Source organism: Lipotes vexillifer, unplaced genomic scaffold, assembly GCF_000442215.2.
Source record: "Lipotes vexillifer unplaced genomic scaffold, Lipotes_vexillifer_v1.1 scaffold623, whole genome shotgun sequence".
NCBI lineage: Eukaryota > Metazoa > Chordata > Mammalia > Artiodactyla > Lipotidae > Lipotes > Lipotes vexillifer.
Window position 1 is genome coordinate 186,583 of NW_006796847.1, and position 12,521 is coordinate 199,103.

At 37.3% G+C, this 12,521-nt stretch overlaps 1 protein-coding gene across 1 annotated transcript; it reads left to right on the forward strand.

Annotated features, from left to right (window-relative positions):
- The first annotated feature begins 3,072 nt into the window (after positions 1–3,072).
- Positions 3,073–7,469, forward strand: SOSTDC1 (sclerostin domain containing 1). The gene is made up of 2 exons (XM_007469028.1): positions 3,073–3,458; positions 5,954–7,469. The coding sequence occupies exons 1-2, from the start codon at positions 3,254–3,256 to the stop codon at positions 6,367–6,369; spliced, it is 621 nt and encodes a 206-aa protein (XP_007469090.1). The 5' UTR covers positions 3,073–3,253; the 3' UTR covers positions 6,370–7,469.
- The last annotated feature ends 5,052 nt before the right edge of the window (positions 7,470–12,521 follow it).

Consider the following 12,521-nt stretch of genomic DNA (forward strand, 5'->3'; position numbering starts at 1 on the left):
TTCATTTTTAAGCAGATAATATTGTGTTAATTATTTATGGCTATGTAACAAATTACCCCAACTTATTTAAAGCTTTTATTATTTCATAGTTCCGGTGGGTGCTTCTGACTTAAAATCTCTTATAAGATTGCAATTAGGGTGTAGGCCAGGGCTACAGCCTCATGTGAAGGACTGGCTGTGGAGAGATTTGCTTTCAAACTCACTCATGTGGTTGTTGATAGAATTCAGGTCCTCATGGGTTGTTTGGCTGAGGGCCTCTGCTCCATGTTGGTGAGAGACATCAGTTCCGTGCCCCTTAGGCTTCTCCGTGTGAAAGCTTACATTATGGGAGCTGACTTCCATAGAAGCAAGTGAGGTGGCTAGAGTAGGCAAGCAAAACTGAAAGCCACAGTATTTTGTTAACCTAATCATAGAAGTCACGTCTGAATGCTGAAGTTTTCCTGTCCACATGTATCAACCACATTACCTTCATTCCTAATTTTACTCCTGCCCAAGGGGATATCCTAAGGCTGCACCTACAGAATACTAGGTACAGAGCAGATTTAACAATTATGAGTTAATTTGATTAGCCCAACCTAATAATTAAACTGCAGATTAAATTATCTTCTCCTCCTCCAGTGGTTAGGACTCCACACCCAGCCTGGGTTCAATCCCTGGTTGGGGAACTAAGATCCTGCAAGCTGCACAGTGCAGCCAAACAAACAAACAAACAAACAAACAAATCTCCTCCTCCTGACACAAAAAAGAGTAAGGGGGAAGAGATTAGATATTTTGATGCTCCTACTGCCTTTAGGCATTGGGTCTACCAGTCAATGGTTAATATTAACATACTTCATGTATTTAATATGAAGTCCCCTGATAAGCAGGATAAGAAATCCTTCATAGTTACTATTTTAGAAGGATGTCTGATCTATAATCTCTATGTGCACAGAATAAGCTGATATATTATTTTCCAGGAAGGATGTTAGAATAAATGGCTACGCACAATCCTAAGATAGAGATCAGATTGGCAGTACAGTAAGTCCCCTACATACGAACCTTCAAGTTGTGAACTTTCAAAGATTCGAACATGCGTTCCATCAACATCAGGCGTGAGTGAAATTGCAGCTTGCCCTCTGTCTCCTATTGCTGGCGATCCTTCAGCTCTACTATCTCCCACCTCCAGTGGGTAACTCTTCTTGCCCGTTCACTCGATGGCAGCCCCCGTATGCCAGCTGTTGTACTGTACTACTGTACTTTTCAAGGTACTGTACAGTAAGATTAAAAATGTTTTCTTTATTTTGTGTTTGTTTTTTATGTATTATTTGTGTGAAAACTATTATAAACCTACTACAGTACAGTACTATATAGCCGATTGTGTTAGTTGGGTCCCTAGGCTAACTTTGTTGGACTTATGAACATGCTCTGGGAACGAACTCGTTCGTATGTAGGGGACTTGTATGTATATATTGATTTTTTTGAATTTAGTTTTTAAAAAATTTTTGATTATGTAGAATTTTGAACATATACAAGAGTAAACAGAATAGAATATCCAGAATCGTGCCCTAACAGCCATCAAATCATGCCCCATCCACACACCTAACTACCCCCCTCCCATGTTGTTTTGGAAGTTTATTCCAGGCATTATATTATTTCATCTAGGAATATTTCAGTATATACCTCTAAAAGAGAAGCTGTTGTTGTTTTTAAGTAAAACCACAGTACCATTTTTCTACTAATTATTCCTTAGTATTATTAAATAATTAGTCTTTTGTTCTTAATTGTACTTTCTTTTGTAGTGAGATAGAGATAGATAGATAACAAGTAGTTCTCAAGTGGAGTCATTTTAGCTCACGGGGGACGTTTGGCAATGTCTGGAGACATTTTTGGCTATAACTGGGGGTACTACTGGCATCTAGTGGGTAGAAGCCAGGTACGCTACTAAACTCACAGAATGCTACCCCCCCATAACAAAGAAGTATTTATTCCAAAATGCCGATAGTGCCACTGTGGAAAAACCCAGATGACTGATGATAGATAGATAGATGGATAGACAGATAGATATGAATAGCAGTTACAATAGGAAAAAGTTTATAAAGATATGTATCCATGCCATAAGGTTAGTTTAATAGCCACATGAAGCGCAAAAAAAATGGATTTAAAACTGAAAAGAGATTCAGAATTTTGATTCCAATCAAAATGTCCCACCAATCAGTTAGAATTTCATAATTGTTTTAAGGATAGAGATTAGTGACCTAGTAGTAATTAATGGAACATCTGTGCCTTGTGTGGATAAACAGAAAACTACCATGTTTCTTATGTGAGCAGCAGAGCCAAAGGAAGTAATGAACAAAATGTTCAGTAAATGCAGGTAGTACGTGTTCTGCAGCAAATGAAAAACCTTGTAAAAATTATCTTGAATTTAATTTGCTAAACAATAATCTGTCAGAAATGGCTTTCTTTCACGTAAAATGAGGCAATGAATGTTAACGCTTGTGTCACATTTTTAAGATGAAAATTGATATTAGTTACTTTAATGCAGACAGAGCTATGCTCATTATTCTCCACACAGAACCCCTGGCAATAATTTACCTAGGAGCGCAGCAGTTCATGCAGATCAAAGCTGCATTATTTAAGTGTGTCCAGGGGGGAGATTTTAGCTCTGTGCTTATACATTTAAGAAAAAAATATGGTGGTTTGCGTCTTGAGAAACAAGATATGTTTAACTAATTAGGTGCTTCATGCAAGCCCTACAATATTTAACTCCTGAATTCCTCTTATTATCTGGGATGAACCCTCTCCCTATCGCAAATACAGAACAACTGTGGGAATGTAAATCTCTTCAAATGAACAGCAGCATATTTTCATTTAAATTAAACCCGAATGTGAACTAGATTTAGGAAAGGAAATGGCAGAGAGACAGAGAGAGAGAGGGGGGGGGGGGGCTGTAGTTACTATAGAGTGTGCCTGGCTGCTTCAGCTCACAGACAACTGATGAAGTCCAACTCTGAAATTTCAGGCAATTTGTATACCAAGCTCCTCCTTTTCTGTAGTCTTCTCTTCCATTGGTAAAATTCTTTTGCAGGGTCATGTAGGGATCCCACCCCTTCTCTGTGTTTTCACTCTGAAGCTTTACACAACTTTACACCTGAATGAATGCCAAACCTCAGTGGATATATAAAGGGAAGCTTCAGGAGGAATTTCACAGTTACAGTGCAGAAGCAGAGGGAAGGGAATTAACCAGCTCACCAGCCAAGCAAATCCTCTACTCACCATGCTTCCTCCTGCCATTCATTTCTATCTCATTCCCCTTGCATGCATCCTAATGAAAAGCTGTTTGGCTTTTAAAAATGATGCCACAGAAATCCTTTATTCACATGTGGTTAAACCTGTTCCAGCACAGCCCAGCAACAACAGCACGATGAATCAAGCCAGAAATGGAGGCAGGCATTTCAGTGACACTGGACTGGATCGGAACAGTAAGTGTGTTTTACTTCCATGGATTTGGTTTTTTCTTATTTGGTAGCATTAGCTCACATTCCTGTAGAACTGTTTCATTGCTAACTAACCTGAACCATATACGTTTTGCTAAACAATCTGGGAAAATCTGCTGCACGTGTATATTGGCGTTCTTCCCTACAAAGTTAACATTACTAAAACAGTGATTTGATAATGTAGGCGCAGACTTAAGTTTCTAAACATTCCAAAAGAAAATGTTTCTAGGAATTAGACTGTTGCTTCTTTAAAATAATGCAAGATGAGAATTTTTACAAAGTGTTGTTCTAGTTAAATTCAGGTTGTTTTCTGTTTATTTCAGGACATGTGCAATTCTGGTAAAGTGTATAAAGGTAATTAACCAAAGCATGTATGGGAAATCACAAGGGAAAAAAAAGAAGCTTTTTTGGGGAAAAAAAATGGCTCACACTGATTTCTAAAACATGTCTAGTGAAAAAGTTGAAGTTTGGATGATGATATTTGAGAAAGAAGGATAAAACTAAAAACATTGGAGAATCATATTCTCCAAAATAATTCCTCATTAACCAGATCAAAATTTAGGTAACTGTATATTTCTGTGAGAGACTGGGGAAACTTTCATGACTTTAGAGATATAAAATAATGACAGTACAATAATATTTTGTATAGAAAATATTTTTCTTCTTTCTGTTTGCTTAATTGATAGACTCATTGACCATTAGTTAGAGGGATTCAAATTTCTTCTTTTACTTCACTCCTTTCCTTTAGAAGAGTTCACATGCTAGTAATAGGGTTTTAAAAGAGACACAGAGAAACAGTACACAAGAAATCTTACACAAATCTTTAGCTGGTCCTCAAGCACTCGTCATTCAAGTGCTAAAAGGAGTTTCAACCTCTGAAAAGTCAAAGCAAATGTGACTGTTAGTGTCTTTCTAAGAAAACCAAGGTGTTTTAATTTTCATGAGGATGGTTGCTTTCAGGTACACAGGAACTACTTTATTATCATTAGATTACCGAGCAATGTGGTGGGTATTCATTGTCAATGAACTGTCACTGCAAAAATGCCAAATCTCTATATGAACAGGAACAAAAAGCTAGACAGGTCAAAATCATCTCCAGCTGTTTCCAGGTGCATTCCTAAGGCAGCTGCAGGAAGGTGAACTGGAATCAGAATCAGACAGGCAGGGTACCCTGACCAGCCAGCTAGTTTACACTTTAATTTCAGTCTCACACTCTGTACCCGCACGGATGTATGTGCATATACCTTAAATTTTTTCACAACTATCACATCCCTTTAGCCTACATCTCTCACCTTACTAGTACTGCGGTACAGAGCTGACGTAAAACTCCTAATTTAGTATCTACTTCATACTAGCTTTCATTATTCTATGCAAGACCACTTCAATGTCCCTTATAATTTTTATTTTTTAAATTTCAGCAGTCTTACTTTGAAATATATTTTTTTTTCTGGTTAACAAGGCTCGATTTTTTCCCCCAAGCTTGTTACAGGCAATTCTCCTCAAGTTAGATAACAAAGCAAAGGAAAGGAAAACTCAAATATTTCAAGATTAATTTTCACTTTAATTATGTAAGGCATGTAATGAGAAACAGTCAATTAGAGAACATGCTTATCAAATTCAAATGACTAAACAAAAAGTTTGCCATGACCAATATTCAGGAAACGAACACCGTAGTTCCTTTTGCAGTTGTAAATCAGACATGTTAGGCATTTTTCTGCCATAAAATTCATGGAAATGTAGCCAAGTTGTTATGGCAACCATACGTTCCTGATTTAGGGGGTTTTATATTCTTTAAATATTGAGTTGTAGTGATATTTTGCATTTAAACATTTTAATATTTGTGTTTTAAAAGACACCTTGGGAATTTATGCTTAAAATGCAGTTATTAAGTCTGATATGCAAAATGTCAAACGTACACATATGTATATATGATTCTCTGCCACTGAATTTTATAATTGAAACAAAATATTATGGATTGCATTGTACACAATATTTAAATATTTTCCGCATTTTCTCAATAGATTTTTTTTAAAAACCTAATTAAAAGCACTTGCAGGCATTAACTAATATGACCCATGAGTAAAAGAACATTAAAGTATACTCCTTCTTAGCTCATTAAGGAATGAATATTTACACATAAATGTAAGACCTGCTTAATACTTATTGGGGAGTAAGACTAAGAAAATGGGATTTTCATATACTCCAGTAAGCTATTAGCTAATATTATACATGAAAAAAAAATCAGGCCCAGTTTATTTTATTCCATAAATTGTAGCCATATAAGCTGATAATTTTCATGAAAGCTTTCTCTACAACCATCCAGGCAGTGTTTTGCATTGTGAAAATAAAATAGGTGTTCGCTTCCTATTTGGCCATTTGCTATCATTTGGACATTATTTTTGTCATTGCAGATTACTTTAAAAAAAAACTGTCCGTTTGTTTTTTGCCTCTGATGCACATGTTTTTCCTGTTTCCTGCAGCTCGAGTTCAAGTAGGTTGCCGGGAACTGCGTTCCACCAAATACATCTCTGACGGCCAGTGCACTAGCATCAGCCCCCTGAAGGAGCTGGTGTGCGCTGGCGAATGCTTGCCCCTGCCTGTGCTCCCCAATTGGATCGGAGGAGGCTATGGAACAAAGTACTGGAGCAGAAGGAGCTCCCAGGAGTGGAGGTGTGTCAATGACAAAACGCGTACCCAGAGAATCCAGCTGCAGTGCCAAGATGGCAGCACGCGCACCTACAAAATCACGGTGGTCACCGCCTGCAAGTGCAAGAGGTACACGCGGCAGCACAATGAGTCCAGTCATAACTTCGAGAGCATGCCTCCTGCCAAGCCAGCCCAGCATCACAGAGAGCGGAAAAGAGCCAGCAAATCCAGCAAGCACAGCATGAGTTAGAATTCAGGCTCTCCAAACTGGACTGACTGGTAACCATCTGCTTTACAGATTTGATTGCTCGGAAGACTCAAGCCTGCCACTGCTCTTTTCTTACTTGAAAATATATGCTTTCTGCTTTGATCAAACCCAGCAAGCTGTCCTAAGTATCAGGAGCTTCTTTGGAAATAGCTTTTTCTTTTCAAGTTTTTCAAGACGTACGCACATCCATGAGTGGGATTTGCATTTAAATTCCACACATCCTGTAGTATTAATTCCACACATCCTGTAGTATTAGTTCTTGAAAGACTGGTGATACTATACACATCACTGAATCATTACTTTTTAAAAAGGAAAAGGGCTTCTCAGTTACCCTTCATTTCCCATTCCATCTCCCCCACCCCCCAACAAAACCTCTTCAGAGCTGAAAAGTTTAAAAAAAAAAATTGTTGCCATGAATCTTCAGGTTAACACTTCAGGAAGGTGCTTTTTTGGTAAATCTTCATGGGAACAGTTTAGCAGCCAAGAGTGATCGCCCTTTGAAAGAGTGAAAGACTTCGTGACATTTCACTTCAAAAATAAGCCCTGTAGCTTTTTACAGTCTCATAGTATGAAATTATACCCTGCATGCTGACCCTCGCTTGGAATGGAATGCCAGAAATGCATGGCAGCAGCTAATAAGTAAAGCTGATTAACTATTTATTTGTCGATGTTATTATTTAATGAGCTTTCACAAGTGATTTTTTTCAAAATGTTAATTTTTTATGTTCTGAAGCTTTTTCATGTATCTAAATATTTTCTTGTGTAATTTGTGGTTGATCTAGAAATAGGACAATACATACTGTAGATATGTAAAATAAATATTTTAGTCTCCTTATTACATATATGTTTCATCATGAACTTTATCAATAGTATGGATCTTTTCAAATCAATAAGATGCTTTGTAAAGATGAAATATGTAACACTTTCTTGTTTAATCTGTGCAATCGGAAGGTGATTTAACCTTCAATTCCATCAGTTTCTTTTAACAAAAATAAACACTGCTAAAAGTTATTGTCCTTGTCTCTAACATGTGTAAAAAAGTACATGTTTACAAAAACTACAGAATAAACGTATCAGAGTAATTGCTTTTTTTTTTTAACTTATTTTATTTATTTATTTTTGCTGCGTTGGGTCTTTGTTGCTGTGCGTGGACCTTCTCTAATTGCGGTAAGCAGGGGCTACTCTTCATTGCGGTGCGCGGGCTTCTCATTTTGGTGGCTCCTCTTGTTGCAGAGCACGGGAATCTAGGTGCCCGGGCTTCAGGAGATGTGGCTCGATTTAGATTTAGGCTCAGTAGTTGTAGCACACGGGCTTAAGTGCTCCGCGGCATGTGGGATCTTCCCGGACCAGGGCTTGAACCCGTGTCCCCTGCATGGGCAGGCGGATTCTTAACCACTGCGCCACCAGGAAAGTCCCTGGTTTTTTTTTGTTTTTAATTAATTAATTAATTTTGGGGTCTTCGCTTCTGTACGAAGGCTTTCTCTAGTTGCGGCGAGCGGGGGCCACTCTTCAACGCGGTGCGCGGGCCTCTCACTGTCACAGGCTCTCTTGTTGCGGAGCACAGGCTCCAGACGCGCAGGCTCAGTAGTTGTGGCTCACGGGCCCAGTTGCTCCGCGGCATGTGGGATCTTCCCAGACCAGGGCTCGAATCCATGTCCCCTGCATTGGCAGGCAGATTCTCAACCACAGCGCCACCAGGGAAGTCCCCCTACTTTTTTTTTTAATATAAGGCACATTCAAGTTTTGATAGAAAATTCTATATTAAGAAAAAAGGGACAGGGAGACCATTGATTCAGTAAATAAGACGTTTGAAAAAGTTGGGTGGCAATCCAGCAGTGAGTTGTGATAAGAATATGATATTTAAATATACCAAGTCTACTGCTCATTATAATCACCTGGGGGAGATACAAGACCCAATGCCCAGGCTGCCATCCAAATGACATCATAGTTTCTGAAGATGGAACTCAGATATCAGCAGTTTTTAAAGTTTTCCAGGTGATTCTAATATGCAGTTAAGTTTGAGAAAGGAATTGGGGAAAAATCACTACCATATGTTGGGAAACTTTGAATATTTGAATAATATTGCAGGGTCCCAAAATCAAAAACTAAAACAAAAGAAAACAAAAACTAGTTTTTCACAGTTTTCAAGTTTGACATGTCATTTATTAACCAATGTAATGAGTCTTGAACAAGATTATACAGTTAAATAACTGTTTTGTCAATTCAATCAATGATTGATCCCATCACTCCAAGTGAAGAAAGCCAAAGAGGCTTCATTATGTATTGACAAGATCTTGGTTTTCAGTTTTTGGATCCTGAGCATGAAGGAGTCCTTAGTGCTTTTTTGGGGTAGATTGTTCTTTTTGTAATTACGTCTAAAGGTCACATGTATATGACATAAATCATACTAAGCTAAATAAGGACATTAATGTTGTCCCTTCCCTATGAGAGGTAGGAGAGTCTCAACATACATAAAGACGAGAAAACATCTTTCGATTTTGTAATAATGCCAACTATTGTATCATTAAATAAAATAATGATTCATGGTCCACTATTGACTTATTTTCTAGTCTTACTAACTAGATCTTAAACTACATATCATTATATCAATGCATGGAACATTCATAATAATTATATCATAGGTTGAATATACCAGAAATGTATTATTTCATATGTCTATTTTACTTGCTCATCATTGCCCAATATGGGATATTTAACATAACAGAAGACTTAAGACACTTTGGCCATTTCTTCCTTCTCAACATCAAAGCACCTTGTATAGAAGGCCTTGGAGATGGTCTTAAAATTAGTGTGTCCTAAGGCCTGAGGCATAAAAAGGAGTTGACTGGACAATGGCTTCACAATCAAGAAGACTATGTGGTTGCCTTTTACTAATAAAACATTGAAACAGAGGTTTTGGTGATAAAATACTAAAATCATCACTAATTTGATAGTTAATAGTATTTAGTAAGTGAATGTACTAAGAAAAATGAAATGGAATAAAGCAACCTTATAAATAAGATTAGTCTCTGCTAAGTCAAGGATTGGATCCATTTCTTATGGTCACATTCAACTTACTGATCCATTTCAGGCCATGTTACACTGTGATGCATTCATTGCATGGTATTTAACATCAAATGACAGGAAAAGGTCAGCAATCAATAAGAAAAGCCTAGGATACAATCAGTCACTCAGTGAAGTAAAAATTTAAACAGAAAGAGTAGCTTTGTAGTTATTATTTTAAAATGCTAAAAAGCACTTGCATCTTAATTGCTGATTATATTTCAGCTTTTGTTTTTTTCCAGTTAATTCACACATTCCAGTCTGATTAAACTGCATAATTGTATTCTCGCCATTTCAAAATGGTGATTGTGATCATTTTGGCACAGTCTGACCTCTAGTTTACATCATAATATTTATCAATTAAAGATTTGTTTATCAAATTTATTTTGCCCAATATGGATAAAGAGCTTTTACTCAAGTGGTTTGATAGATAGAAGACAGTTTGATAGATAGGTAGATAGATAGATATTGATATTTATAGTTATATTAGATATATATAGATAGGTGTTTTTATCAATAACAAGAATGGGAAAAAAATTAATAGTACATATACAAATAAATAATACATACAGTGTGCTACACCTAAGCTAAATATGGACATGGAGCCTTCAGAAATATCTATTTGCAAAAAAATTAATATTTTAACTACAAATGGTTTATATTTATTCATTTATGCTAGTTACAAATAACCACTAATTGGCAGTACTCTGTTAGCCATGTTTATTTTACTGTATATTTTTTGAAAAACAATGAAAATTAGGATGTGGTTTTTTTTAATTTAAAAAAGACTGAATTTTAATCCATTCCTGGCTTGTATAAAATTAGTAAGTTTTTTTTTGTTACGGTACGCGGGCCTCTCCCTGTTGTGGCGTCTCCCGTTGCGGAGCACAGGCTCCGGACGGCAGGCTCAGCGGCCATGGCTCACGTGCCCAGCCGCTCCACGGCATGTGGGATCTTCCCGGACCGGGACACGAACCCGTGTTCCCTGCCACTGTGCCACCAGGGAAGCCCCAATTAGTAAGGTTTTCCCAGAAGATCATGCTGTATCATTCACCCTATGCTACTAGAATGATTTTTAAAAATTGTATAACCTGATCTATTTTGCATCATATTTAATAGATATTCAGTAGGTTATACTAGGCAGTTATGAATGGAAAGAATAGTATTTAGCCAAAGCAAAACCAGGAAAGTTCCAAATTGCTGAGTAAAATTAAAGCCTTTGAGAGTTTAAATTTAGTATGTTGGATTTTTTTTGCAACCATCATGAAATTTAAGTATCAAAATCTAATTCATTACATTTGAAATTAAAGTGTGGTTTGGATTAGACTTAACTCTTGAAAATGGTTTTTAGCACTAAAGTGGCAATTCACTGCATACCATAAATTCAGCATTTATAAACTTTCTGTAGTCACATATTCTAATGAAAAATAAAATGCATGGCAAGCCTTTGATGAAATCCTGTAGACACTCAGGAGTTCACTGGGAAAATGACTTGGGATCCTCAGTGCTACAGTGTACTATCTTGTTAGAATGTTTCCTTCCCTCAAGGACAGATAGTGATGACTTGCATTTAGTTTAATTGGAACCTATTAAAATATAGCTCTATGTTGAATTAAAATGAGTTTAGATTTGTGAACTGAGTATACATTTGGCCACTAGAAATCTTTGTTACATCCACTAAGAGAGACTTACTAGAATAGATATTCCATTGTATTGGTCTGTCCATCATTTCTGATTCCATAGCTAACAACCCATTTGGTGCCTTTACCTGCATATTTTGCAAATTGTCTCAAAGAGCTACTGGGTAACAACCACTGCAAAAATCCCAGTGGGAAGATGTTTCAACTTCCAGTTTCAAGAACTGATTAAAATGATTTAATGCCAAGCTGACTGCATAATTATTTCCAGTGCAAATTAGACTGAGTGATAGTTTATCATCTGCATTGGCAGACCTGCTAAAGGATTTATTTTCTGTTACAAATGAAGAGTAAAACAGTTTGGGAGATTTAAGAAGGAACTTAAATATTTCCTTTTGAATTTTAGTAACTGCAAACCAAGGGTTACCTTGTATTATTGATTTAATTTCTTAGTGGTGGGATTAGATGTATGAATTGAGACAGAATGTCTAAAGTGAATGACATTGTCAGTGACACAGACATATTCAGCTAAAGTTCATCGTTAGTAAAACCGATCAAGAGCCTGATAGGCGGGGCTTCCCTGGTGGCGCAGGGGTTGAGAGTCCCCCTGCCTATGCAGGGGAGACGGGTTCTGTGCTCTGCAACGGGAGAGGCCACAACAGTGAGAGCCCCGTGTACCGCAAAAAAAAAAAAAAGAGCCTGATAGGCTTAAAGATAACTTACTATTAAACTATAAACATCACCTTTTTCAGTAGGAATAAATTCTTTTTTTTTGAAATTTGTCATTAAATTCACACAAATGAAAAAAAAACGTTTATGTTATAATATTGGTGAATTTTCACAAAATGATCACTTGAGTCCTTTTATTTATTGAGATGTTAGCCTAAATTTGGCATTCAAAGACAGCCTAAAACACTGAACCCAGTAGTTCAGTAACCAGGCCTTTTTTAACAACACTTTCCCATCTTTAACTAGCACTGTACTTTATGTTGAATAGTTGACAGTTTTTACTAACTAGAGCTCTCTCTCTATTTTTTTGCCTTGTTTCCTCTCTTACTTTTCATATGTGGTCTATACATTAAAAAATATTTTCTTTATGTTTTTTGTTCATTTGTTTGTTTTACTTCTTCAAGCTTAGAGAGTTAAACAACAACAACTCTGTCTTGCCACAAATTTTCTTATTGCAAGCCAAAGACAAAAATTGTCAAATGCATTTAATAATGTAATGAAGAGTTATGGGCTTCCCTGGTGGCGCAGTGGTTGAGAGTCCGCCTGCTGATGCAGAGGACATGGGCTCCTGCCCCGGACCGGGAAGGTCCCCCATGCCGCGGAGCGGCTAGGCCCGTGAGCCATGGCCGCTGAGCCTGCGCGTCCGGAGCCTGTGCTCCGCAACGGGAGAGGCCACAGCAGTGAGAGGCCCGCGTACCGCAAAAA